Genomic DNA, 24513 nt, shown 5'->3' with positions numbered 1-24513 from the left:
ACAAGTCTTGACATACAATTGCGATAAAGATGGACCTAAAATTGAGCCTGTAAAATTGCTCTGGGTAATTTGGGGCTGATAGAGAGATTTGATAAGGATTTAAGGGAATACCAGAAATGCAGAGTAATATTTTAATGTCGCATTCTTTTCATCGTTTTAACTATTTTATTTACCCATTTTATAACCTGTAAACCACCCAGATTCACCTTGTAGGGAGATGGGAAGAAAAGAAAAGAAAAGAAAAGAAAGAGGAGGGAAGAGGGGGGAGGAAGGAAGGAAGGAAGGAAGGAAGGAAGGAAGGAAGGAAGGAAGGAAGGAAGGAAGGAAGGAAGGATGGATCGATCTGGGATACATCCTTAATTTGTCCTAAGTTGCCTAAAGCTTTCCTTTCCTGCTTCTGCTCATGTCACTCTAATCTTCATGCATATTCTGATTTTACTTTTCGAACAGGCAGAGAATAGTCACTTCAGCAGCCAGAAAGACCTGTAAAAGTTGCACCTATCCCATTTCAGAAAATAGGCAACTGATTGATAGAGCATGATGAAATAGAGGTGTCCTGGTGGGACATTGATTGTCACAAGTTCCCTGCACTTTTCTGAGGGGTGGAGTATGTGTGTGTGTGTGGGGGGGGATGTCATTGGTAAGAAACTGTCCTAAACCTCTTGGCTTAAAATAGACTTAATCTATGCCTCTCACCGCTGAAAATGACTGAGCTGACCTGGGAAATGGGCATGAAATGGAGCTTGAAATGCAGAATTCATTCTCGTTTTCTCCACTCCCCCTTTTCAATTATTTCCTGCAAAGGGTGCGCTACTTTCTTAAAACAAGCAGCAGAAAACCTGGAGTAATTGGGTTCCTTGGAGCAAAGAAAGGGGGGGGGGACCCAGCCTTTTTTCTGCCTGTGATTTCCGTCTGCCAAGCTGCCTCCTAGCAAAACTGTGTTGATTTTTACCTTCTTGTTATCTCTGCTGAGAAGGCTTTCAGACTTCTTTTGTGTGTGTGTGTGTGTGTACGTACACACACACACTGAAAAATGCAACACGTCTGAAGACTAATAAATTGGGGCAGGACTTCCAGAAACACCATTGTAACCACGGTTTGTTAATCCAAATCTATTAAGCCACAATTGGCTCTTCTCAATTCTTACGTAACATGAGAGCCTGTTAAACCCTCCAAGGCATTACCGGAGAGATCATTTTCACTTGGGGAATTGATGAACTACAGGTAATCCTCAATTTACGAGCCCAAAATTTCTGTTGCTAAGGGAGACAGTTGTTAAGTGATTTTTGTGCCCCATCTTACAACTTTCGGGGCCGCGGTTTTTAAGCGAAAACACCGCCCTTGTTAAGTTAGTAACATGGTGAATATGGCTCCTCCATTGAGCAGGAACATAATCAGAAATTCAACTTGATGATGCAAAGTTGAGTTTGACCTCGAGCTTCCTTAGAAGCTTCCGGACAAGCGGAGGACATCTTAGGTGGACGTCTTGAGTAGGAACCTGACCGTAAGCTCAACTTGAGGATGGAGCCTTCGTTGACCACCCTCTCTCTTTCACAGGTCTCCGTGTAAACTGGCTTCATGGATCGCAGATAAGAGATAATCCCAGAAGTATGTTTGTATGTCTCTCTCTTTCTCTCCAAATACTTTTATTTTTGATTTGACTTAAAACTCTCCAAATCTCTCTGGTTACGGTTCCTCCGTTTCTGTTTTTTAATGACTGCCGGTCCTCTTGATCTTTTTAATATCAGCTTTCCTTTGGGGCTGGGGAGGGGGGGGGGAATCCCAAAGGGACAGGGAACAACACTTACAGGGATTTGAGGGGGGGGTAGAGGGGGACAACACTTACAGGGATTTGTGGGGGTGGGGTAGAAGGGGGGGGTTTCTCCCATGCTTAACAGCATGGAAGGGAGGTGGATCAATTTCCTATCCAGTGTTCAGCTGGACGCTTTCCTGCCCGGCTGGGGTGGATCAAAACATCTCCTCCTGTTTCCCGTCCCGCGTCAAGCATTCATTTCAGTCACTGAACCCAAATTGCTGGGGGGGTGGGGGGGTGGGGGGTTTCCGCTCTGCTTTTCTCTTTTCCCCTCGCCCCGATGAAAACGGGCAGACGAAGTTACTTTATCCATACTAATGCTTTGATTTTATTTTTTTTTCCTCCCCCCCCCCCTTCTTCTCTCTCTTCTCTGCCACAGTAGGTAACCAGTTAGGGGCCCTAGTACATCAAAGGTAAGCCGTGGGTTATGTTTTATTATTTATCGATCGCTGGTAATTGTTTATTGATCTGCCATCTGTACTGGAGTATTACAAAGTCAGAGGTTGGGAGCGCCACAAAACTGTGGGCAGTTTCCATCTCTTTTTTCCCTTGTCTTCTGCGTCAGAATATTGTCTGATGATTATTTTTTATGAAGGGGGGTCGTATTCGTGGTGTATTCACACAGAAGAGGCTTGCAGTTAATAAATATTTACCTGGTGCCAGTGAGTGAGGCTTGGGTGAGACTGAAGAAGGCGAAGACAATATTGGGTAGATAGACGAGATCAGGGCGAAGAGTAAAAGGATACAGAGAGTCCTCACTTAATAACCAGGTGCTTAGCAACCATTCAGGGTTATGACCGATACCCTCAAAGGGTTTTTATGACCTGGTTCTGGAGTTTTGACACCAATACACATTGAAAACATTTGGGGTGCTTGGATATTGGCTCATTTTTATTGATTTATGGCATTTTTGCCAGTTTCCAGCCTCTCCCCCCAAACAAAACCAAAAATAAACCAAATAGGAATGAATGGAGCCTGTTTGGTCTAGTGATTAAGGCACCAGGCCAGAAAGCAAGAGACCGTGAGTTCAATGAAAACTTGGTTGACTTTGGGCCAATCACTAGGAGACTGGGAGTTCTAGTCCTGCCTTAGCCATGAAAGGCAGCTAGGTAACTTTGGGCCAGTCACACACTCTTGGGCCAACCCACCTCACAGGGTTGTGTGTGTGTGTGTGTGTGTGTGTGTGTGTGGGAAATAGGAGGCGGAAGGTGTATTTGATATGTTTGGTGCCTTGAGTTATTTGTAAGAATAATAAAGGTGTGACATAGACAGATTAAAAAGTAAGTAAGTAAAAGGCCTTGTTTGCATCCATCTCAAAAAAAGGTGTAAAATCAGGTCAGTCGGGTGCCTCGACTTACGACTGTCGTGACTTGCAGTGGAAATTCCAGGCTTCATTACAATTGTAAGTTGAGAATCACCTGTATTCCAGATGCTTTCTTAGAGCCATGTCTAGAAAATTGAGAGCATCCAGTGCTGTGACACCTAAATTATTTTAGCAGGCCGCCCAAGTGGAGATTTTATAGGTAGAATAATATATCCTGCTGCAAGCGGAAGTCGTAAAACTGAACCACGGCTCGTTGTCTTTGGATAAAAGTTGCTCACACACCCAGGTGGTCGCCTAAAATCACAGTAGAAAGTCACCCCCTGTTGTTTTAAATTGTATTTAGTTGGCTATTCATTTAATTCATTTCTGAGATGTACAGCCTGCCCCAACGTGGGCAACTTACTGGATACAATAAAAGCAAAGAATTGTGTCAGTGGGGGAAAAAATGGCCAGGAAAAAGAATCAATTAAAAGATTAAAATACTACTCAGGTGACACATTACCCACTGTGTGGGGAGAGAGCCAGGTTTTTTAGGGGTTATTTAAACAGGAACAGTTAGCCATATTGAGTAGAAATGCTCCTTGAGAAGGTTAGGGTGCTCCATCACTGGAGGCTTTTAAGAAGAAGTTGGACAACCATTTGTCTGGAATGGTATAGGGCCTTCTGCTTGAGCAAGGGGTTGGACTAGAAGACCTCCAAGGTCCCTTCTAACTCTCATTATTCTGTTAAGAGGAGATGGGCTAGGTTAGGGCCAGATAAGTCCACTAGTGGGTGTTAAATATTGGCACTAGATAAGAGTTAACGGAATTCAAGAGAGCTGGACTTGGGCCATTTGTGGCAACGTAAGGACTCTGGGCTGATTCCTCTCTTGACTCCACCTCCACCTCTTCTACTTCTATAGCTAATGCTATATAGGTAAAATTGAGTTAACTGGGCCAAATGTTAAACCCACGTTGCGAATTACGATGGAAGTTTCAACTGAAAATAGCTTTGTTAAGTCTAGCGGGAGTTTTATCTGTTTTCATCGCTTCTGCTCCATAGCCTGGGGAAGTCCTCCAGTTATGTCAAGGTGCCAGAAACCGTAACCAGCCTGATCCACTGGGGGACATCAGGTCCCCTCCCCAAGCCAAGAATCCTGACAGTGATACCAAGCCTGTTTCTTCCATTTGCATCTGGGCGTAGTTTTACAGCTTCCCAGATGCTGAGCTGATCCCCTTCATTATTCCTGGCATCTAAAGCTGATTCTTTTTCCAAACGGCGACAGGAACGTTGATGAATTTTCTTTCCTGTTCTCTTCAGGGCAGTAATAACTGAAGATTTCAAAGTGCCTGACAAAATGGTTGGATTCAGTAAGTATTTACTGGGGAGGGGGCATTCAAGCGCTCGTTCTTCCGCAGAAGATCAGTCTGTGTTTCCAGCAGAAATCTGCTTCGGGTGGAGCCATTAACACAGCTGAGCGTGAAGGGGATTATGGGACTGAAAACGTCGAAAATCTCTTGCGCATGAGACAGCCATATTGAGACTCTAGAAAGAGTACGGAGAAGAGCAGCAGTGATTATCAGGGCTCTGGAGGCTAAACCGTACAAGGAATGGTTGAGGGAACTGGACATGTCTAACCTAATGAAGAGAAAGACTCGGGGTGACGTGTTAGCAGCCTTCCAATATTTGAGGGGGAAAGGGGGGGTCAGCCCCTTCTTCAAAGCACCTGAAGGCAGAACAAGAAGCAATGGGTGGAAACGAAGGAAGGAAAGATCCCATCTAGAACGAAGGAGGAATTTCCTGACAGTGAGAACAATCATTCAGAGGAATGGCCTGTCACCAGAAGTGGTGGGTGCTCCATCATCACTGGAGGCTTTTAAGGAAAGATTAGACAGCCGTTTGTTCTGAAATGGTATAGGGCCTCCTGCTTGAGCAGGGGGTTGGACTAGAAGACCTTCAAGGTCCCTTTCAGCCCTCCATTCTATGCTTTATGTTCTACGAGTAGCCCTAGCCTGATGTTGGCTATATTTTTTGCAGTTATCGGCAGGGGCGGTGAGCAAATCTCCCGGATTCAGGCAGAATCAGGGTGCAAAATTCAGATTGCATCAGGTAAGGAGCTTTGGCGGGTGGGTGGTAAACAGTCATTTAATTTTTGCTCCAGTCCATTCCCTTTATTTAGAGAGGAAAACCTCAGAAAAAGACCAGGTCTGCAAGCCAGCCCCTGATTCCAGGGCTGTGGCTGGGTTCAGACATTAAACGAGACCAGTAGCGTTCTGATTGAGTTTGTAGCATGTGGATCCATCCATTGGGGTTTATGAACCACGTTCTGTGGCTTAGCATGGCGTTCTCTCACCGGAGCACCTTCTGGCAGCTATTTATGAACATGCTGAGAATTTGGTTTGTTGGAAAAACCAGATTGAGACATAGTCTAATTCTAGCTAATAGTGGCTTGTCAGACTACCATAGCTTGTTTCTCTGTTGTCCATCAATAAACACACTGCTTGATTTCCCTATTTACCTTAACGTCAGCAGCCTTGAAAAGACCGCCTGTGATTGTAACAGACATTTAGGTCTTGGGGTTAAGGCACAGGGGAATCGCAAGCAGAGGCTCTGAAGACTGAATTTGGCCACGTAACCTGAATGTGCAGTTACAAAAGGAGGGGTCTTTTAGCCTAGGAGCTTGTTTAAGAGAGAGGCAACCTAGAACTCGGGAGAAGTTTCCTGAAAACAATGAAAACAATTAATCAGTGGGATAATTTGCCTCCTGCAATTGTGGGTGCTCCATCGTGGGAGGTTTTCAAAGTTAGACTGGATGGCTATTTGACCGGGTTAATACAGGGGGTCAGACTAGAAGACCTCCGAGGTCCCTTCCAGCCCTAGGATTCTATGGATTGCCATCAGCCCCGTCTAGAGGCCCCGTCTGTCCTTTCTAAACGGAAGGCTGGCAGCAGGATGGACAAGGGCCGTTGACTCTGTCCCCGTTTTCTCTTGGCAGACAGCGGTGGGATGGCGGAACGGCCTTGCATGCTGACTGGATCCCCAGAGAGCATCGAGTAAGCGTCTAAAGCCAGTATCTGCGCTTTCTTTTCATCCCCTCAACTCTGTCCTCTCTCCCTGTCTTCTTTTTGGTTCTACCCTGATCTGTTTTTACTTTTCTCCGCGCTGCCTCGAAACAAGCCACGGGGGCGCTTGCCAGCCTCCCACGTTTTTCTCTTCGTGCAGTTCCCTTTTCCTTCACGCACCTTAGATGTTCCTTCGGGTTCCGAATCATCATCATCATCAAAAGATGTAACCCTGAGCTCGCTTCGTGCCGAGGCTGGTTTGATGCTAAGAACTGAAAAGGCTTTAATCCCTCCAGCAACCAGATTTGCAAAAAGTAGGCCAACAGGATAATCGACCAGTTTTTATTGCGGGGAATATTTATGCCACGTAGAACGCCAGGAGTATAAACCTGTTCCGTCCTTCATCCCAAAATCAAACTTCACCAGCTCTGGTTTAGTGGTCTGGAGGAGATCTCCAGGGTGGGAAGGGGGGCTTTTGAGAGAGAGTTCCATTCTAACCCCCACCCCTTTTTTTTAATTGCCCCAAATCCCTGCCTTCCATCTCCCCATTAGGCCTCGATCCTTTGCACGAGGTCTCGATAGGATAAGGCTTTTATGAAGACAGCCTGGTTTCAGGTCTTCCACTGGCGCCTCGGAGGAATAAGACCAGAAAGAGCAGCTCAGAAAAGAGATGGGGGGGGGGCTTTTCTGTTGAAGAAAAATCCCTCTTTCGGAGCAGGGACTACGTAATACCTAGAGTACAGATAGTCCTTGACTTACAGCAGCTCATTTAGTGACCAAAGTTACAACCGCACTGAAAAAAAGTGATGTTTTTCACACTTCTGACTGCTCCAGCCTCCCTGTGATCACCTGATCAAAATTCAGCCGTATTTATGACGGCCGCAGTGTGTCCCGACGTCGCGTGATCCCCTTTTGCGACCTTCTGACAAGCAAAGCCAACGGGGGAAGCCAGATCTGCTTGACAACGGTGTCGCTAGTTTTACAAGCTGCAGTGATTCACTTAACCACCGTGGCAAGAGAGGTGGTAACCTGGGGCAAAGTTCACTTAGCAAAGGCCTCGCTTAGCGACAGTAAATTTTGGGTTGTAAGCCGAGGACTGCCTGTATAATGGGACCAAGGCGAGGTCGCCCAAGAGAACGTGAAGTCCTTTCTCTCCACCCCTCTTGTGGAAAATCACAACGCCCCCAGGCTGCTACAAAGGAGTGGGGGGCCTTTAGGAAGCCCAGAAACCGCCAGAGACGATGGACCACTTGATTGTCCATCAGAGATTAAACGGGTGGTCTTCCACTCTTGAGTGTCCTCAATCCCCTCCCTCCCTCCCTCCCTTGAAATGGGGTCTGGAGAAAGCCATCTCAACAGCAGGCCAGAGAAGCGCAGAGGTGATCTGGCCATTTCTCCTTCATCCCAGCCATTTTGCGTTTGACCGATGCATGCCAGTCGATTTCTCCTGACTGCTCTCTTGGGGAGGGGGCGAACCACGACCGACTGCAGAATGGCGGCTGCCCTCTTCCTGCTCCACCCTCACCCCCTTCCCCTTGGCAGCCCAGCAAGGGAGGGGGGAATTTCTGCTCTCTCACCCCCTGTAGAAACTTTAGGGACAGTATTTCCTCCCTCCCCCTTCTCAGGAGCTGAGCTTGCCTCTCCCAAGGACCTCTTCCCGCTGGAACCGCGAGCCTCAGGCTTACAGGAGCCCACTTAACAATATGGACCTGCTCTCTCAGTCCCCCAGCCTTTGGGTAGGTGGGTTTTTTCCAAATCCATCTGGGGGAATCTTTTTTTAAAAAAGTTTTTTAAAGGATTTCATTGGGGTGATTTAACAAATGTTAAAGGAAATAAACCCTGGACATTTTGAAAAGTAGGCTCTCTTTCTCTTTCTTTCTTTCTTTCTTTCTTTCTTTCTTTCTTTCTTTCTTTCTTTCTTTCTTTCTTTCTTTCTTTCTTTCTTTCTTTCTTTCAATTGACATTGTTCTGGTTCCGTTTTTGAAGTTCGGCCTTAGGGTGGGGAATCTGTGCACACCAAGGCGCAATAAATGTAACCGCTTGGTGCCATCTTAAGAGGGTTACGTTTGGTTTGAGGTTCTGGCCTGGCTGGTTTGGAGTGGGTTGTCTCCAACTCTTGAGTTCATCTTCTGGTAAATGGATTGTTTTTCAAAGCTGCATGATCTGAAGACTGGGGCGGGTGCATGCATGCATTTGAACTGGGCCCTGCCTCTTACCTGTTTAAAACTTTCTCCGTATCTTAAGTGAGTGGGTTTAATTTGCTTTGGCCATTATTCACCCAAATCGGGAGGAAAAAAGATCACTCTGATAGAAGAGAATATTTGCAGGTCAGGGTTGAACTGTGGGGTCCGTGGTGTTCTCTGAGCTTGGCGGTTTTCCTGCAGATGTTTCATTATCCAACTAGGTGTCATCATCAAGAGCTTCTTGCAGCTACTGTATAAACCCTTACATCGTCTGTTGGTGATGTTCCAATAGAAAAGAATATCTGTAGCTCCAGCGGTGAACTGTAGGGTCCTTGGTGTTCTCTGAGCTTGGTGGGTGGATGAATGATGGAGGAGGAGGGATGACGACTGTGGGGTCCTTGGTGCTCTCTAAGCTTGCTGATTTTCTTGCAGACATTTCATGACCCCAACTAAGTGACATTATCACTGCTAGTTACTTCTTCACTGATGAAGTTACCTAGTCGGGTTCATGAAACATCTACAGGAAAACAACCAAGCTCCAACATCCAAGCTCAGAGAGCACCGAGGACCTCACAAAAGTTGGCCCGTTGAGGGCTGTGTCATCGGTAGCTTGCTGGAGGACCGCTGATGTCACCAGGACTTCCAGCGACTGCAGCAGTTGCGTCGCTATAGAAGAGGAGGCCGTGAAGACCTTCAGAATCGGTGGCCTCTTTTGTCCTGAGCCACCACGGACAGATAGTAGCCACCAGGGCTGGTTGTCTGACTTTGATTGTGACCTTCACGGAGAGCCCTACAGAGGTTCAGAAAGAGTCTGAGGAGACGAGGTATCGGCTGCGTACGAAGCTGGAGTCTATCCAGATGGCCAGCCAACCTAGATGTACATCTCCCAGTCTAGGGCAAAGGCGCGCCTGGCTGAGGAATTCTGGGAGTTGAAGTCCACAGGTCCTAAAGGGGCCCTAGTTCCCCGCCCCCGGTCGAGAGGGCGAACTCGACATAGAGAAAGCCCCTCTCTCTTTTGGGTGGGTGGGTCGGATGGAGTGGAGAAAAGGCCCTTTCCAAGCAGGGGTAACCAAAACTTTTAACAGTCGGTTTAGCGTGTGGTCACCCCAACCCCAGCATTGAAGCGGTGTTACAGGTAGTCCTCGACTTACGGCCACAGATGAGCCCAGCGTTTCTCTTGTTAAGCGAGACATTTGAGGAGTGAGTTTTGCCTCGTTTTACGACCTTTCTCGCCACAGTTGTTAAGTGAATCGCTGCAGCAGTTAAGTTAGCAGCCCGGTTGTTAAGTGAATCCGGCTTTCCCGTCGACGTTGCTTGTCCGAAGGTCGCAAAAGGGGATCATCTGACCCCCCTCGGGACACGGCAATGTTCATAAGTACGAACCCGTTGCCTAGCATCTGAATTTTGATCTGCCTGATCCTGGGGATGCTCTAGAGGTCATAACGATGAAAAAATGGTCCTGTTTTTCAGTGCCGTTGTAACTTCGAACGGTCACTAAACAGACTGTCGTAAGTCGAGGAGTGCCTCTACTTTCTTCATTTCTCTTTCCTTTCCCCCCCCCTCCCCACCAAAAGAAACACCCTGCGTTCCCTTTTAGACCCAGACAAGATGGGAAGTGGGTGCGATTTGCTAGCCGATTGCCTTGAGATTTTCTCTCTCTTTTCCCCCTCCTTCTCTCCGTCTCTCTTTGTATTTTCTCTCTCCCTCCCTCCCCCCCTCCCACTTCCGAAGACAAGCGAAACGGCTCCTGGGCCACATCGTAGATCGGTGTCGGAATGGACCCGGCTTTCACAACGAGATGGACGGCAACAGCACAATACAAGAAATCCTCATTCCAGCCTCCAAAGTGGGCCTGGTGATTGGCAAAGGCGGAGAAACGATAAAACAATTGCAGGTGCGTAGACTCCTCCCTCCCCTCCGCTCTCCGTCCCCCGCCTGCCCACCCACCCACCCGCCCACCGTCCCCTGCCGCGTGTGAAGGATTGCAGGGACAGCTCTTCCTTGAGTTATAACCTCAGTCGAGCCCAGAAATTCCGTCAGTAGGCGAGACGGTTGTTAAGCGGATGTTGCCCCATTTTACAGCCTTGCTCGCCGCTAAGCGAATCAGTGCTGTCGTTAAGCTAGTCACGTGGTTGTTAAGTGAATCTGGCTTCCTCGCCAATTTGCTTGTCGGAAGGTCCCAAAAAGAGGACCAGGTGACACTGCAACTGTCATAACTACGAGTCAGTTGCCAAGTGTCTGAATTTTGACCACGTGACCACGGGGGACGCTACCGCGGTTGTTTGGAAAACGGCCGTTGGTCGCTTTTTTCAGCACGCGTGATCGGACTGTATTTTTTTTTAAAAAAATGAACGAACATATAAAGGATTGTTTCTTTCTTGTTTGGGGAGGGTGCAGTGAAGCACCAGCAGAGTCTGGTCGGTCATTTTCTGAATTTTTTCACCCCCTGAGCCCAGAAGATTTGCTCTGACTGACCCAGCCCCATCCGCCTCCATTCCACTATTAAAAGGACCGAATCTTTCAGTTTTGTCCCTTGCAGCCCTCCTTTCCTTGTCTTATTTTCATAGCTTTCAAGCAGGGTTTTTTTTTTGTGTGTGTGTGTGTGTGTGTGTGTGGTTTAGCATTTCATTTATTCTTGTAGTTTTTTTCTCTTCCTCCCTTTCCCGTTATCTGTGCGATGCATATGTAGGAACGAACAGGTGTGAAAATGATTATGATCCAAGATGGCCCCTTACCGACTGGAGCAGATAAACCTCTTCGCATTACGGGAGATGCTTTTAAAGTACAGGTGTGTATTGGAGAGGTTTGGCAGTCGTGCTGATCATCATCATCATAATAAAAAAAAGAGTTGGGGAAGGATTTGGAAGAATAGCCCAGAGAGAGAGAAGGGGTGGGGGGGGGGGTGTCTCTGCGTTTGTGTGTTTGCTTGAGATTATTTTTCTGGTGTGGTTTTTCTCTCCCTTTTTTTTCTGTTGCCTTAATCTTCCACCTTCTGTCCTGTTTTTGTGCTGAGAGTTTGAGCAGCTGAAGAGCCTTATTCTGCTTTCCAGGCCCTCAGCCCATCTCCTGGCAGACCCAGATACAGGTTCCCCTCTTCATTATTTAACATGGATCCCTTTTCTCCCTTCGGAATCCTCTAGCAAGCCAGAGAGATGGTACTGGAGATTATCCGAGAAAAAGATCAGGCCGACTTCCGGGGCGTACGCAACGATTTTGCATCCAGAATGGGAGGAAGCATAGAGGTACGCAATTGTGTGAACTTGTTGTGTCTTTCCGCTTCCTAAACCCAGTTCTAAAATCTCCACCTCTTGTGGGCGTAAGCCAGTGTTTAACTCCCTTTCCTGGTCTGAATGCAAATGGCAGTGAGGGACGAAAGTTTTACATCCAGCGTTGGCCTGAGACGGAACTCCAGCCTTGAGACCTGACCATGGTCCAGTTTGAGGGTGGTTCGTGTCCAAAGCCCCCTCCTCACCATAACTCCCTTCCTTTCCGCAGGTCTCCGTGCCCAGATTCGCCGTGGGGATCGTAATAGGAAGAAACGGCGAAATGATCAAGAAGATTCAGAACGACGCGGGGGTTAGGATTCAGTTTAAACCAGGTTTGTTTCTTTCAGTGGTTTGACCCAGGTTTCTGGTGAAGCATCTAGACCAGGGGTCTCCAGTAGCCGCATAAGCAAACGAAGCTTCGTCTGTACTTGCGTGGGATCTAAGTGGCGCATGAAACCACATTCCCCCCCCCCCATCAATGGAAAAATGGTTTTCCGTGGGACTGGTCCCTGGTGCCCCAAAATTTGGGAACCGCTGCTTTAGACCAGGAGTGAGGGAACCTTGGCCATTTTATGACTTGCGGACTTCAACTCCCAGGATTCCATGCTGGTTCAGGAATTCTGGGAGTTGAAGTCCACAAGTCATGAAGGGGCCAAGGTTCCCTCACTCCTGGTCCAGACTCTTTGTTCATAATACAGTATGGTTTAATCACGGTTCAGTGTTTTAGGCTGGCATTTTTATTTTTTATTTTTAGCCTAGCGGTCATCCTCGACTTACAACCTTAATTGAGTCCGCAATTTCAGTCGTAAGTCATGACGGCCATAAAGGGAGTCGTCACGTAACGGTACCCAATTCTTACCACTTTTTTTGTGGTGGTTGTTGAGCACAGCCGTTTTTTTTTTCTCTCTCTCTCTGCTTTTCAGTGGATCAGCCTGGATTTCTTGTTCCCAGTCGCGTAACCATGGCAGCCTGCTTAAAATAAATTTAGAAAGCTGGCAATTTAACCGAAGCGGGGTTTTATTAACGTTGCGCAGGCTTACTTCAAAGGCAAAACACTGCGAGCCAGACAGCTTTGCAATAAGGGACGTTTTGCACACCCTTAATTTACATGTTTTTACAAGAACGTGTTCAAGGGACTGCAGGTGGATGCAGCTAAAAGTCATATCCATCCGATGTTCAGGCAGTCCTCCAGTTAGAATTAGTTCACAGTTACAGCCACACTGAAAAAAAAACACGACCATGGCAGCAATCCCGTGGTCACATGATCAAAATTCAGAGGCTTGGCAACTGACTCATGTTTATGACGGTCGCAGCGTCCCGGTGTGTGTGTGTGTGTGTGTGTGTGTGTGTGTGTGTGTGTGTGACGTGATCCCCTTTTGCGACCTTCTGCCAAGCAAAGTCAGTGGGTAAGCCGGATTTACTTAGCAACCGTGTCGCTAACTGAAGAACTGCAGGGATTCACTTTAACAACCGAGGCAAGAAAGGTTGTAAAATGGGGTTTTCCCCTTGCTTTGTTCCGCAGATGACGGGATTAGTCCGGAAAGAGTTGCACAGGTCATGGGCCTGCCTGACCGCTGCCAGCACGCGGGTCACATCATCACCGAACTCATCCTCACCGCACAGGTAAGTCAGGCGAGCACCAGCAAGCTTAGGGAGACTAGAACAACAGAGCTGGAAGGGAGCTTTGAGGTCTTCTAGTCCAGCCCCCTAGAAGACCATTTGACTGTCCAGCAGACAAAGACCCAGCAGTTGCCTTCAAGTGCTTCTGGATGGGGCTGAACTGCTCTTCCGATGGGGGAGAGAGAGAGAAAGAGACGGGCGCAATGTTGAACGACGGCATGGCTGGCCCAAAGAATAGTTGATAACTCTGCTTGGAGAGGGCAGGCTGGTTACCGAATGGCAGAGAGCCCTTGACTTATGACCACGATCGGGACCAGAATTTCTCTTGCTAAGGCCTGGTGGTGCAGTGGCTAGAGCGCAGGGTTGCGGGCGTTGTGGTAGCGAGGAGATGAAATGGTTCCAGCCCACAGGCGTTTCCCACGTGGTCAGAGATGCTGCCTTCTTCGCTTCCAGGAGCGCGACGGTTTCGGGAGCCTCGCGGTCACCCGGGGCAGAGGGCGTGGACGGGGAGACTGGAGCGTGGGTACGCCCGGCGGCATGCAGGAAATCAATTACACGGTGCCAGCTGACAAATGTGGCCTGGTGATCGGCAAAGGTGAGTGGCGGGAGAATGTCAGCAACTTGGCAAATCTGCATGAAGGAAAATCAGTCCTTGTGGCTTCAACCATCCTCACAAAGAGCTGTGTGGAATGCAGCACGGCAGGCAAAGTCTGCCCACTGCCATTAGTTCGATCCTGACCGGCTCAAGGTTGACTCGGCTTTCCATCCTTCTGAGGTCGGTAAAATGAGGACCCAGATTGCTGGGGGCAACAGGCTGACTCTGTAAACCGCTTAGAGAGGGCTGTAAAGCATTGTGAAGCGGTATGTAAGTCTAAGTGCTATTACTGTCCTCATCACCCTAGCATTTTTCCCGCGGTGCAGGGTCCACTTTCCACATCAGCCGGTGCCCTCTTGAGCGGTTCAACGCAGCATCCAGGTCCAGCTGCCCGTTTCTCACCTCTCCCTGTATTGTATCTGGCCACCTTTGCTGCAGCCTTCCACGCAAGCACTTGCCCTCTGTGTGAAAGTGGAAGGTGACACAAGCAACATTGCAGGGTGCTGCTTGCAGGACACGGCCGTGGGAATGGGACAACTCGCCACAGGTCGATTAAAGTCCCTTTTTTCAGAGCCGTTGTAACTTTGAGTGGTCACTAAGCGAACTGTTGTAAGTCAAGGACCACCTTTATTTCCAACCACCCTTGCCCAGTTTCTCTACCCTCCCGGGCAGCAGCTCAAGAGGATTTTCCATAACTTTCCCGAGCTTCTTTCTTGTCAGCGTCGTTAAATGAATCCCAGTTCTCGAAAGCAGGGAGCTAATCCCTTGGAAAACAAGTGAGCAAAGTAGCTTGGAGTCGTCCTCCACGGACACTTGCGTGGGGCAGGGTGGTGGGGGGAGGGGGAGAGGCTTCCGAACGGCCATTCGTCCGGTCAAGGGCTCCCTCGGCCCCGTCGGACCGTCTCACAGCCTCCTCAAACCCCCGGAGTTGTATTTCCATGATAAACCCCGCCATCTTCACAGCCACCTCCTTGTCACCGTTGGCTTTTAGCCTGGTTTGATTAATTGCTTTACGATTCTGTGTCCAGCTGTGGGCCCCCCTCTGTTTCCCGGTCAGGTTGAAGAAAAGCAGTCCCCCCCCAAAACCATCCTGAATAGCTGTCTGCAGACAAGCACCATGTGTTAAGCGGGTGACTGCCTTTGTGAAAAGGGGGCGAGCGCTTTCTGGAACCGAATGCTCCGATCTTGGCTTGTTCTCTTTCTTCGGCCCTCCAATCTTAGGCTAAGGGATTGAGAAGAGTCCGCTTGGAGAGGCTGTAATTGATATTTCCCCCGTCCTGACGTCCAGGGACGTGAGCCGACTACCGCATGGAATCTGTCCCAAAATTCCTCCGTTAGCTCCAACTCAAATCTGCTCTCCCGTGGCCAAAGCCTGTGAAAAGCGTTTATTCGTCCCACAATTAAAATAAGGCCTAGTGTGCGACATAAAATTCAAAACGTAAAACATCAGATCGAAATAAGGAGCAAGTTGAATGGGTCTTGCCCAGAAATTAGCAACGTTAATTGAATTCTGTGGCTGCGCCATGAAGTCCTCAAGTGTGCGCTGATCAGGACACAAAGGGAGGCTATGAGGGTAGTCCTCGTCTTACAACAGTCCATTTAACGTCCGTTCAAAATTACAGTGGCACTAAAAAAAAAGTGACTTATCACCATCCGATCACACTTGCCCAATAAAGAATTACATTTCGTACTTAGGACCATTTTATCATCTAACGTCTCATGGTCAAAACTTAAATGCTTGGCAACTGACTCGTATTTATGACGGTTGCAGCGTCCTGGGTCACGTGATCACTTTTTGCAACTTTCTGACAAGCAAAGTCTACTGGGAAGGCAGACTCACTTAAGAACCAAATGACTGCAGTGATTCAGTTAACAACTGTGGCAAGTAAAGTCGTAAAATGGGGCAAAATTCACCTAACAGGAAGAGAAATTTTGGGCTCAAAGAGGACTGGAACTCACCGTCTCCTAGTGATTGGCCCAAGCTCACCGATCCGGCTTTCATACCTAAGGCGGGACTAGAGCTGGTGGTGCCTTCACCACCCTTCCCAGGACTCTGAAAATCAAACCCTGATTGCTGGCTTTGAAACCGGCAAAGGGGGTAGACCCTGCCGGTTTCTGCAACCACGAGCGGTGCGGGAAGCCTTCGAAACAGGAGCAACCTGTTGCAAAGGGGTTTGTTTGCCTGCCCAGAGCAAGTGTTCTCAGCTGCTGAACTAATTGGTCCTTCTCCCCTTTGCCTTTGGTTCCCGGCCGGTCACCCCCCCGGGCAGAAAGAGGGTCATGCGTATCACATCTGCCCGCCTCCTTTGGAGCAAGGCGACCCTCCCGCCTCATGTGAAGTTTCCAGCCAAAGAATCGAGCCATTGTTAGCTGGTGGAGGAATCCTTTGTTAAGCAAATTTCATTAAGAGAGCGAGACCAAATCCCGCCTCGGGGTATCTTCCTTCGAGGTCTTGTTCCCTTTGGGAGCTAAATTTTCATTAGTCGTGCTCCACCCTTCTATGTTGGGTGCTTTTTCTCCCAGAGTCGGCAGGCCGAGGCTTTCCACCAGCCCTTCCACCAGCCCTTCGGGGAATCAGGGACAAAACTCTTACAAGGCAGCCTGGTGGCGTTTGTTGACCGGCAAATCAAACGCTGGGCTGGAGTTATTGGGACATGGCCATTTTTCAGGAGGTCTTATGGTTTAAGTGTGACCTTGTTTCGTTGCGTCGTGCTTCCAGGCGAGATGGGTGGCCTGTAAGTTGGATAAATAAAATCCAAGTAAATTGCACTTGTTGGGATACGGTCCTTAAACTCTGTCCTTGCAAGGGGAATGGTTTATATTTGAGTGCTGCGTGGCCAAGAGTTTAGCCCTGTGAATTAAATCCATTTTAGGGGCCTTTGAACAAGATGCTAAACTCTGGAAGAGAATATTTGTAGCTCAGGGTTGAAGTGTGGGGTCCTTGGTGATCTCTGGGCTTGGTTGTTTTCTTGATGATGTTTTACTACCCAACTAGGCAACATCATCAGTACTAGGAGTGGAGTGGAGGAGGAGGAGGAGGAGGAGGACTGCGGGGTCCTTGGTGCTCTCTGTTGTTATCCTCACCAATATTTCAATACCCAACTATGTAATCTCCAACTGCTAGGAGGGAGTGGGGTTTGTGGAGCGGAGCGGAGGAGAAGAGAAGGCTAGCTGTCTCTTTGCTCTCTGCGAAAGAAGGGCCCCTGCCTCCGGTGACTCTACAGTGCACCCCAAGCAGCCCAGGATTGTGTCTACCAGAAGAGGTTGCTGAATGCCCTCACCCTGGGTAGATTGTGCATCTTGGAAATATGCACGTCTGCAGTGGCTAAGTTCTGGGCTGTGTCGTGAATTTGGGGGAAGGCCTTGGGCCATACAACCTTCCAGGCGCAGCTTCTCAACCCAACATCTCCCTCACCTTTCTCCTGCTGCAGGAGGTGAGAACATCAAGAGCATAAACCAGCAATCCGGGGCGCATGTGGAACTCCAGCGAAATCCTCCTCCCAACACGGATCCAAACGTTCGGATATTCACCATCCGGGGGGTGCCCCAGCAGATCGAGCTGGCCAGACACTTGATCGATGAGAAAGTGGGAGTAAGTCCTGTTTCCTTTCATCATCTCGCCGTCTCCAGGTGACTGGCCCAAAGTCACCCAGCCGGCTTTCGTGCCTAAGGTGGGACTAGAACTCACCGTCTCCTGGTGATTGGCCCAGAGTCGCCCGGCCGGCTTTCGTGCTGCAGGCGATACTAGAACTCAGTCACCTGCTTTCTCACCTAGCACCTTCACCACTAAACCATGGTACTACTGGAAACTAAAGAAGACCAAGAAATACCCAGTTGGTGTCCATTTGAAGGCTGGTGCTCCCACCTTCGTGTCTTTCCCAGTGGTGGAAAAGGACTCTGAATTTTCAGCAGTCCTGACTGCAAGAGACCCTGGGCCCCCCAGCTGACCGTCTCTCCCTTTCCCCCTGAGTATCACCCAGTCGCCCGCAGCCCCTGAATGCTTTCAGGGTCACCTTGTCATTCAACCATGGAGCTTTCGGTCTAAGTGGGCCCCTAATGATGTCTTTTCCAGGGCACCAGCCTAGGTGGACCCGGAGGATTTAGCCAGGCTCCTTTCAGCCAGCCACCTGCGACAACTCATCAAAAGTAAGATTTTTCTCTCTCTCTCATTTGTTTCTCCCAGCGTGACTGGTCCTTGCAACCCAAGTACAGGTCTGTAATGCTGCATCGTTCTGGATGCTTTAGGGATGCAGACAAAGGCAATTCTCTGCTTTGAAACCTGGACTTTTGCTTCTCCAGGTCAGAATCAGCAGAGGGCTTTTTGAGGGGGGGGCCACGGGGGACAGAGGTCACAGCATCCGAGAGACAAAAAAGACAGGCCTTGTCATCGGAGAATTCAGCTTCTGCATTGTTAGGTAGTGGTTGATTCACAGAGAGGAAGATTCAAGTCAGAGTTGCACTTACAATCACCCACAGTCCTGGGTGCTCTCTGAGCTGGGTGGTTTCCTTGCAGACGTTTCATTACCCAACTAGGTAACACCATCAGGGCTAGAAGGGAGTGGAGGTTTGCAATCATTTTACATACTCCCAGTGTTGGTACGAGTGGAAGGAATCTGCTTCAGTAACGGTGGGTTGTTATCCACAGCGGTCCCCAGGCGTTCATGACCCAAGGCTGGGGCAGCACCTACCAAACGTGGCAGCAACCAGGGCAGCAGGTTCCAAGTAAGTATCTCCCCAGGCTAGATTTTTGTGGGGGGTGGGTACTTGGGGCAGTCTGGAGACCCTCGAGTCAAAATCTCTCACTGTAGGCAATTTTCCGTTGCAGCGTTTTGCTTGCAAGGGGATGTATTGACAGCTTTGTCCCCAAGCAAGGTTCTGTTAAGGCTACCTCAGGGGTAGGCAACCTTGGCTCTTTTATGACTCGTGGACTTCAACTCCCAGAATTCCTGAGCCAGCATGGCTCAGCTTGGAAACCTCTCCCTTTCCCCTCAGCATGGCTGGCTCAGGAATTCTGGGAGTTGAAGTCCACGAGTCATAAAAGAGCCAAGGTTGCCTACCCCTGAGGTAGCCTAACCCTAAGCCTTGAGCAGCCCCTCAAATATTGGAAGACTGCTATCATGTCTCCCCTAGTCCTTCTTTTCATCAAACTAGATATGTCCAATTCCTGCAACCCTTCTTCATATGTTTTAGCCTCCGTCCCCTGATCATCTCTGTTGCTCTTCTCTGCACTCTGACATACGTTCCCAGATAGAGCAGGGAACAGTCAGCCCTGGCAAAGCCACGTTCTGCCTGTGTGTGACATATCCTCTCCCTCCGGTCGTTGGTCGTGGGATCCCAGATCTTCTTCTGAAAAATCGATCCATAAATATCTCGAGGGGGTTCACAGCCAGGAGGCGGGTCCTGTCCTCTGCCTGGCCCCTCTGTGACCTCTTCCTTTTCGTTCCTCTAGGTCAGCAAAGCCAGCAGCAGAACAGCCAACCGGATTACAGCAAGGCATGGGAAGACTATTACAAGAAGCAGAGTGAGTAGATGGGCATTCTGGGAGACCCTCGACCGACAGGCGGGGGGATCAGCCTGAAGAACCTCCAAACACTCTTCCTTTGTGTGTGCAAAAAACGTGGACTTAAGTTGTGGCAGCCAGACTAAAATACAGGTAGACCTTGATTTGGTTGGTTAGTGACTGTTCAGAGTTAACAGGGCACTGAAAAGGGGGACTTGTGAGCGTTGCAGCATCCCCAGAGTTCTGCCTAAGGAACAGCCGGAGAAGAGAGAGCATCGCCCAGAACTGCACAGCAGGCGGGGCAAAACCTTCAGAAGGGATCCTCCCTAGCTTCTCAGGCTATAAAGGAGGCAGCGGGAGTTTTGTACCTTCACACTGGCAAGAGTCTGTGAATGTAGCTTTAGAGAGCAGTCAGATAAGGGGCGGGACGGCCCAGTGCTGCATAACGGGCCGAGAAAGAAACTCAGATAGGAACGGCTCAGGCCGTAAAAGAGACGGTGGACGATTTGTACCTTCAGACCTGCAAGGTTTTGTTAAGGTAGCTGTACGGTAAAGTAGAATTAGTTCATCTGCTCGTATTTCCTGTCTCCCTGGTAAGATTGGCAGTGCCCACCCTTAAATTGGCCGAGCTTAGCATCCAGAGCGTTGCTGGCGGAAGAATGCTGAGCCCGAAGCAGGAATCCCCTTGGGGAGGGGGCGGGCGGGGGCGCTAGCTGCTTCCTGGCTTCCTCATTGGTGACCCCTTTACCTCTCCTCTCTTTCTTCCTCCCTCCCTCTCTTCCAGGTCACGCTGCCACAGCTGTTTCCCAAGCCAGCAGCCAGCCAGATTACACAATGGCGTGGGCAGAGTATTACCGACAGCAGGCGGCCTACTACGGGCAGACGTTAGGGCAAGCTCACAGCCAGGTGGGTATTTCTCTCGCACGGAATTCCCGTCTTTAAGCCCACCGGGCAGCTGATCGATTCCCTGGGCGCCCAGCGAATGAAAAGCGCGGCCTAGGAAAGCCGTTAATCACTGGCCATTCACAGACGAGACACAAAAAGAGGCTTAATTTAATGGAAGTTGCCTTGTAGTAAAGTGGGTGGCTAATAAATTCACACGTGTTTTTTTTTTTTTACAAAGAAATTACAAATAAAGTCAAGATTCTTGCAGGCAGAATAAGCCGGTTTATAGGACACAGGATGGCCTCAAGGCTGTCGGGCTTTGACCTCATGCCAGCCGACCGCAGAAACCAAGAAATAAAGTTAAGAATCCTCTAACAAAGAGTCCTCGACTTACGCCCAGAATTTCTGTTGCCAAGTGAGGTTTGCTCCATTTTATTACCTTTCCTGCCGCAGTTGTTAAGTGGATCACTGCAGTGAAGTTAGCAACACGGTTGTTAAATGAATCTGGCTTCTTCCCCTTTTGACTTTGCTCATCAGAAGTTCGCCAAGGGGGATCGCGTGACCCCGGGACACCGCGCCCGTCATAAATACGAGCGAGTTGCCAAGCCGCCGGAGTTTGATCAGGTGACCCGCGGGCAGCTGCAACGGCCGTTACGTGTGGAAAAACAGTCTTAAAAAGTGACTTACGATGAGTTTCCCACTGACGACTGTTGCAGCATCCCTGTGGTCACGTGATCAAAATTCGGGTGCCCGATTACACGTAAGAATCGTGTTCCTAAATTTAACATCTGTGGCAAGAAAGGTCATAAAACACAGAGGTTTATTTAAAAAAAAAAAAGAAATTGCAAATACAATTGACCCAACTTTTGCCCAAAGCTTGGATGCAAGGGGACTTCTTCAGGTGTAGGTGAGACGTTTGCTTGGCCGGGGAGAATGGGTCTGGTTGTCTTCCCTCCCTGCAGGATCAAAATAGGATTGATTGAGCGTTTTTAATTCTGTTTCCCCTCACTTTTATTTTTTTGTTCTTTTATTTTTTTTTCAGGAGCAGTAGAACAACTGTTTGATTCTTCTTCCTTTTTTTCCTTTTCCTTGGAATCATTGTGGAAAAAAACCTTTTTTGTAACAGAGGTTTCTAGATTTGCAACCGTTTGAAGACCTTTCTTTCTTTCTTTCTTTCTTTCTTTCTTTCTTTCTTTCTTTCTTTCTTTCGTGAGACACTAGTGGTTAGGATAATCTATACTGAACTTTTTCTAAGAATCAGGAACAATTAGTAATGTGTACTAAACTTTACGGACACGCTACATCATTTTCTTCCTTTTCCTTAATTTCTGCTTTATTGTTTTGTTTTTGCTTTTCGGGGAGGATTCATTTCCAAAATTGTAAGGGGAAAAAAAAACGACAGGGGAAAAAAACAACAACCACGAAGCGAAACTCCGGGAACACGATTTGGAGGGAAGCCAACGAACAGCTGGCATCACAACTTTCCCCAAAGCTGTGACGTTTCAACAAATGGGTTTTTGTGTGCGCGTGTGTTTTGTTTTTTTCTTTTTTCCCCCCATCTCTTCTCCTTGTGCTTTGATTTTAAAATCTTTTTCTGTTGAAACAGAAAAAATAAAAAACACGCTTGGAAGTCTTAGGTGGTATGTAACGAATTCTAAAAGAAAAGAAAATGAAATTTTTTTTAAAAAAAAAACAGTATTTAAATATTCTTAAATATGTAAATTCATTAAATATTTTACTTCTAATTTTTTCTTGTACCTTGGCTGTCTTTTTTTGATTTTATTGCATTTTTTAAAAAAAGAAGAAACTGAATTATGCTATGTATTGTAATTAATTATGTGAATTCTTTATTGAGACAGTTGCTGTTTGCTGTCGAGTTCGTTTATCGCGGGGGGGGCATTTTATAGGGGCTGTATAATTTCTAGAGATCTAAAGGGTTAATATAAATGCAATGTGTTCATTTTTTAGTGATACTATTTTCCTTTCTATGTTTCCCTGGTTGGTTGCATTTGTAAATCTAAGACCTCCAAGCATCTTTTAAAAAAACAAACAAAAAAAAAGAGCAAAATACTTTTTGTCTATTTCAGAAATAAATACTGTTATTTTTAATATTAAGATGAAACTGCTATTAGTATCTTTAACAAGCACTGTGGAACATTAAATCCTATAAAATAGTAGTAACTATTTTTTAATTCCAGGGTGTGTGTTTGCTTTTGGCTTTTTATTTTTTTTTCCTTTGTTTTTAAGTATTTTCTTACCTTAATATTTGTCAAATTTTACCTAGAGGAAATAAAAATGAAATCTAGTATTAACCATAGGTATGTTCTGAATAATTTTTTGATTTAATAAAAGGGATAATATGGTTTCCAGTGTTCATTGTAGTGTTTTCTTGTACAGATAACAGTGTATTTTTAAAGAGAAAAAAAAACGGAAGTAAAGCTATTTTTTTCTTGACATTTTTAATTGATCTATGGGACATTCCGTTTTGAATTGTATCAAAGTTGCTGTCTTAGGATCTTCCTTGCCTTCCCTCCCATTTCTTTATAATGCTTGAAATGTCTAACTGTATACAGAAAAAAAAATTGGATAATGTTCAGCATGATGTTTTAAAACGAAAATGTTCTTTTTATTTGACTGACAGTTGCATTTTACACTCTCTCTATAATAAAAAAAATTCCACACGATTACATTTCGGGCTGCTGTGTCGGTGTCCTCTTACAGAAAAATCACATTTGAAATGGATCTCGGTTCATCCTCTTTGTTTTCTGTCTGCTTTTATATATAAAAGCAGATAGCCGAGTCTCCTTCTCATCCTTCTCTTTTTTTAACCTCACCCCACCCAAATTAAGGTGCTGCAATGTTTGAGTTGAAATTTAAAGCACAAAACATCTTTTTTTAAAAAAATAGGAAGCTACTTGCAGCACATGGACTAAGCCTTCACCACCAGGCAGTGAAAGTCAGTGAAAGAACTCTGAGAAAGGGAGAAATTGCGCTAGTTCAGATGCCTGTTCCATACTTGTATTTATTTTCTTAGATTTTTATCCCGTATTTATTACTTTATAAGTAACTCAAGGCAGTGAACATACCATATACTCCTCCCTTTTCCTATTTTCCCCACAACAACAACCCTGTGAAGAAGACTGAGGGAGAGGGATTGGCCCACAGTCATCCAGCTGCCTTTCATGCCGAAGGCCAGACTAGAACTCACCATCTCCTGGTGACTTTCCCAAAGTCACCCAGCTGGAGTTCATGTCTACGGCAGTACTAGAATTCACCATCTCCTGGTGATTGACCCAAAGTCATCCAGCCAGCTTTCATGCCTAAGGCAGAACTAGAACTTACCCATCTCCTAGTGATTAGCCTAAAGTCACCCAGCTGGCTTACACATCTGTGGCTCAACTGGAACTCCCACCCTTCTGTTTTCTAGGCCAGCACCTTAACCATGACACCAAACTGGCTCTCTTTTGGGTCCCTCTTTGGAAACTGCTGTCATACAACACAATCCCTTTTCTCAGAGGTAGCTAAGAGCCTCTTGTGAACCCCTCAGAGTCATGTGTGGCTACCTCCATTGAACAAATGCATAAAGATGACATTCCTTACACTTGGATTGTCCCCCGGTCAGAATTCAGAAGCCACCAATCAAAGTTCCAAAATTTTGTTGGTGTCACCAGTAAGATACTTTTATCATCCAGCATCCTAAGGGGAAAAAAATGGCTTCAGAGACGGGGCTCCACGTTGCTCAGTCTGGCCAGTGGAGGTGGACTAGATTTTGTGCAAATGTCGTCTCCTTTGTTTGATGGGATTGCACCATCTTCTCTGCAGGATGTAGTCTTCCCGATTTCCCCCCCCCCTTTTGCTCAATCCTAGGAAGTTCTTTTGGGGACCGGTGTCCTTCTCATGATGAAAAGGGAGAGTCAGCTTTGGAGAGAGGATTGGAAAACCTTTATAGTTCCCTCCAGGACCTCAGAGAGGGATCCATCCAGTTTCGCTGCCTACAGTTTGATGGTGTCCAGTTCAAAATGCCCCTTTCCATTCAATCTTCCGAGCTCGCACACCTGCCTAAAACACGGTTACCTTCAGAAATCTTTCCATCGCCCATAGCCCGTCTTTCCTTCCATTAATATTTTCCCCCTCCAAGCTTAGATTCTCCAAACCAAAGTCTGCCACGCTCTCCTTCCCTCGCTTCTCTCTCTTTCCCCATTCTTAGCCCTGCCCAATTTCACCAGCTTTACCAGCCAGGCCTCATCCTGGACCTTCCTTTTTATTTTGCAAACCTGCGAGATGGG

At 47.5% G+C, this 24513-nt stretch overlaps 1 protein-coding gene across 2 annotated transcripts in view; it reads left to right on the top strand.

Moving 5' to 3' along the window:
* The window catches only part of FUBP3 (far upstream element binding protein 3), a 32649-nt gene extending 9733 nt beyond the window's left edge, over positions 1-22916 (top strand). Inside the window, exons 3-19 of one of the 2 annotated variants that reach the window (XM_083375340.1) lie at positions 1558-1608; positions 2196-2226; positions 4437-4486; positions 5154-5225; positions 6112-6169; positions 10093-10255; positions 11051-11149; positions 11502-11603; positions 11857-11959; positions 13150-13250; positions 13701-13842; positions 17274-17434; positions 17915-17988; positions 18488-18564; positions 19292-19363; positions 20127-20248; positions 21270-22916. In XM_083375340.1, the coding sequence (XP_083231466.1) occupies positions 1558-1608; positions 2196-2226; positions 4437-4486; positions 5154-5225; positions 6112-6169; positions 10093-10255; positions 11051-11149; positions 11502-11603; positions 11857-11959; positions 13150-13250; positions 13701-13842; positions 17274-17434; positions 17915-17988; positions 18488-18564; positions 19292-19363; positions 20127-20248; positions 21270-21278 (1487 nt within the window). In that variant the 3' untranslated portion in view covers positions 21279-22916. Of the gene's footprint in view, positions 1-1557; positions 1609-2192; positions 2227-4436; positions 4487-5153; positions 5226-6111; positions 6170-10092; positions 10256-11050; positions 11150-11501; positions 11604-11856; positions 11960-13149; positions 13251-13700; positions 13843-17273; positions 17435-17914; positions 17989-18487; positions 18565-19291; positions 19364-20126; positions 20249-21269 lie in introns of both variants that reach the window. The other variant, XM_083375339.1, reaches the window with a different exon arrangement.
* The last annotated feature ends 1597 nt before the right edge of the window (positions 22917-24513 follow it).

The sequence above is a fragment of the Vipera ursinii genome (assembly GCF_947247035.1).
Source record: "Vipera ursinii genome assembly, chromosome: 16".
Classification (NCBI taxonomy): Eukaryota; Metazoa; Chordata; class Lepidosauria; order Squamata; family Viperidae; genus Vipera; species Vipera ursinii.
The sequence above is the reverse complement of the archived record's forward strand: the minus strand, read 5'-3'. Positions and strand labels throughout refer to the sequence as shown.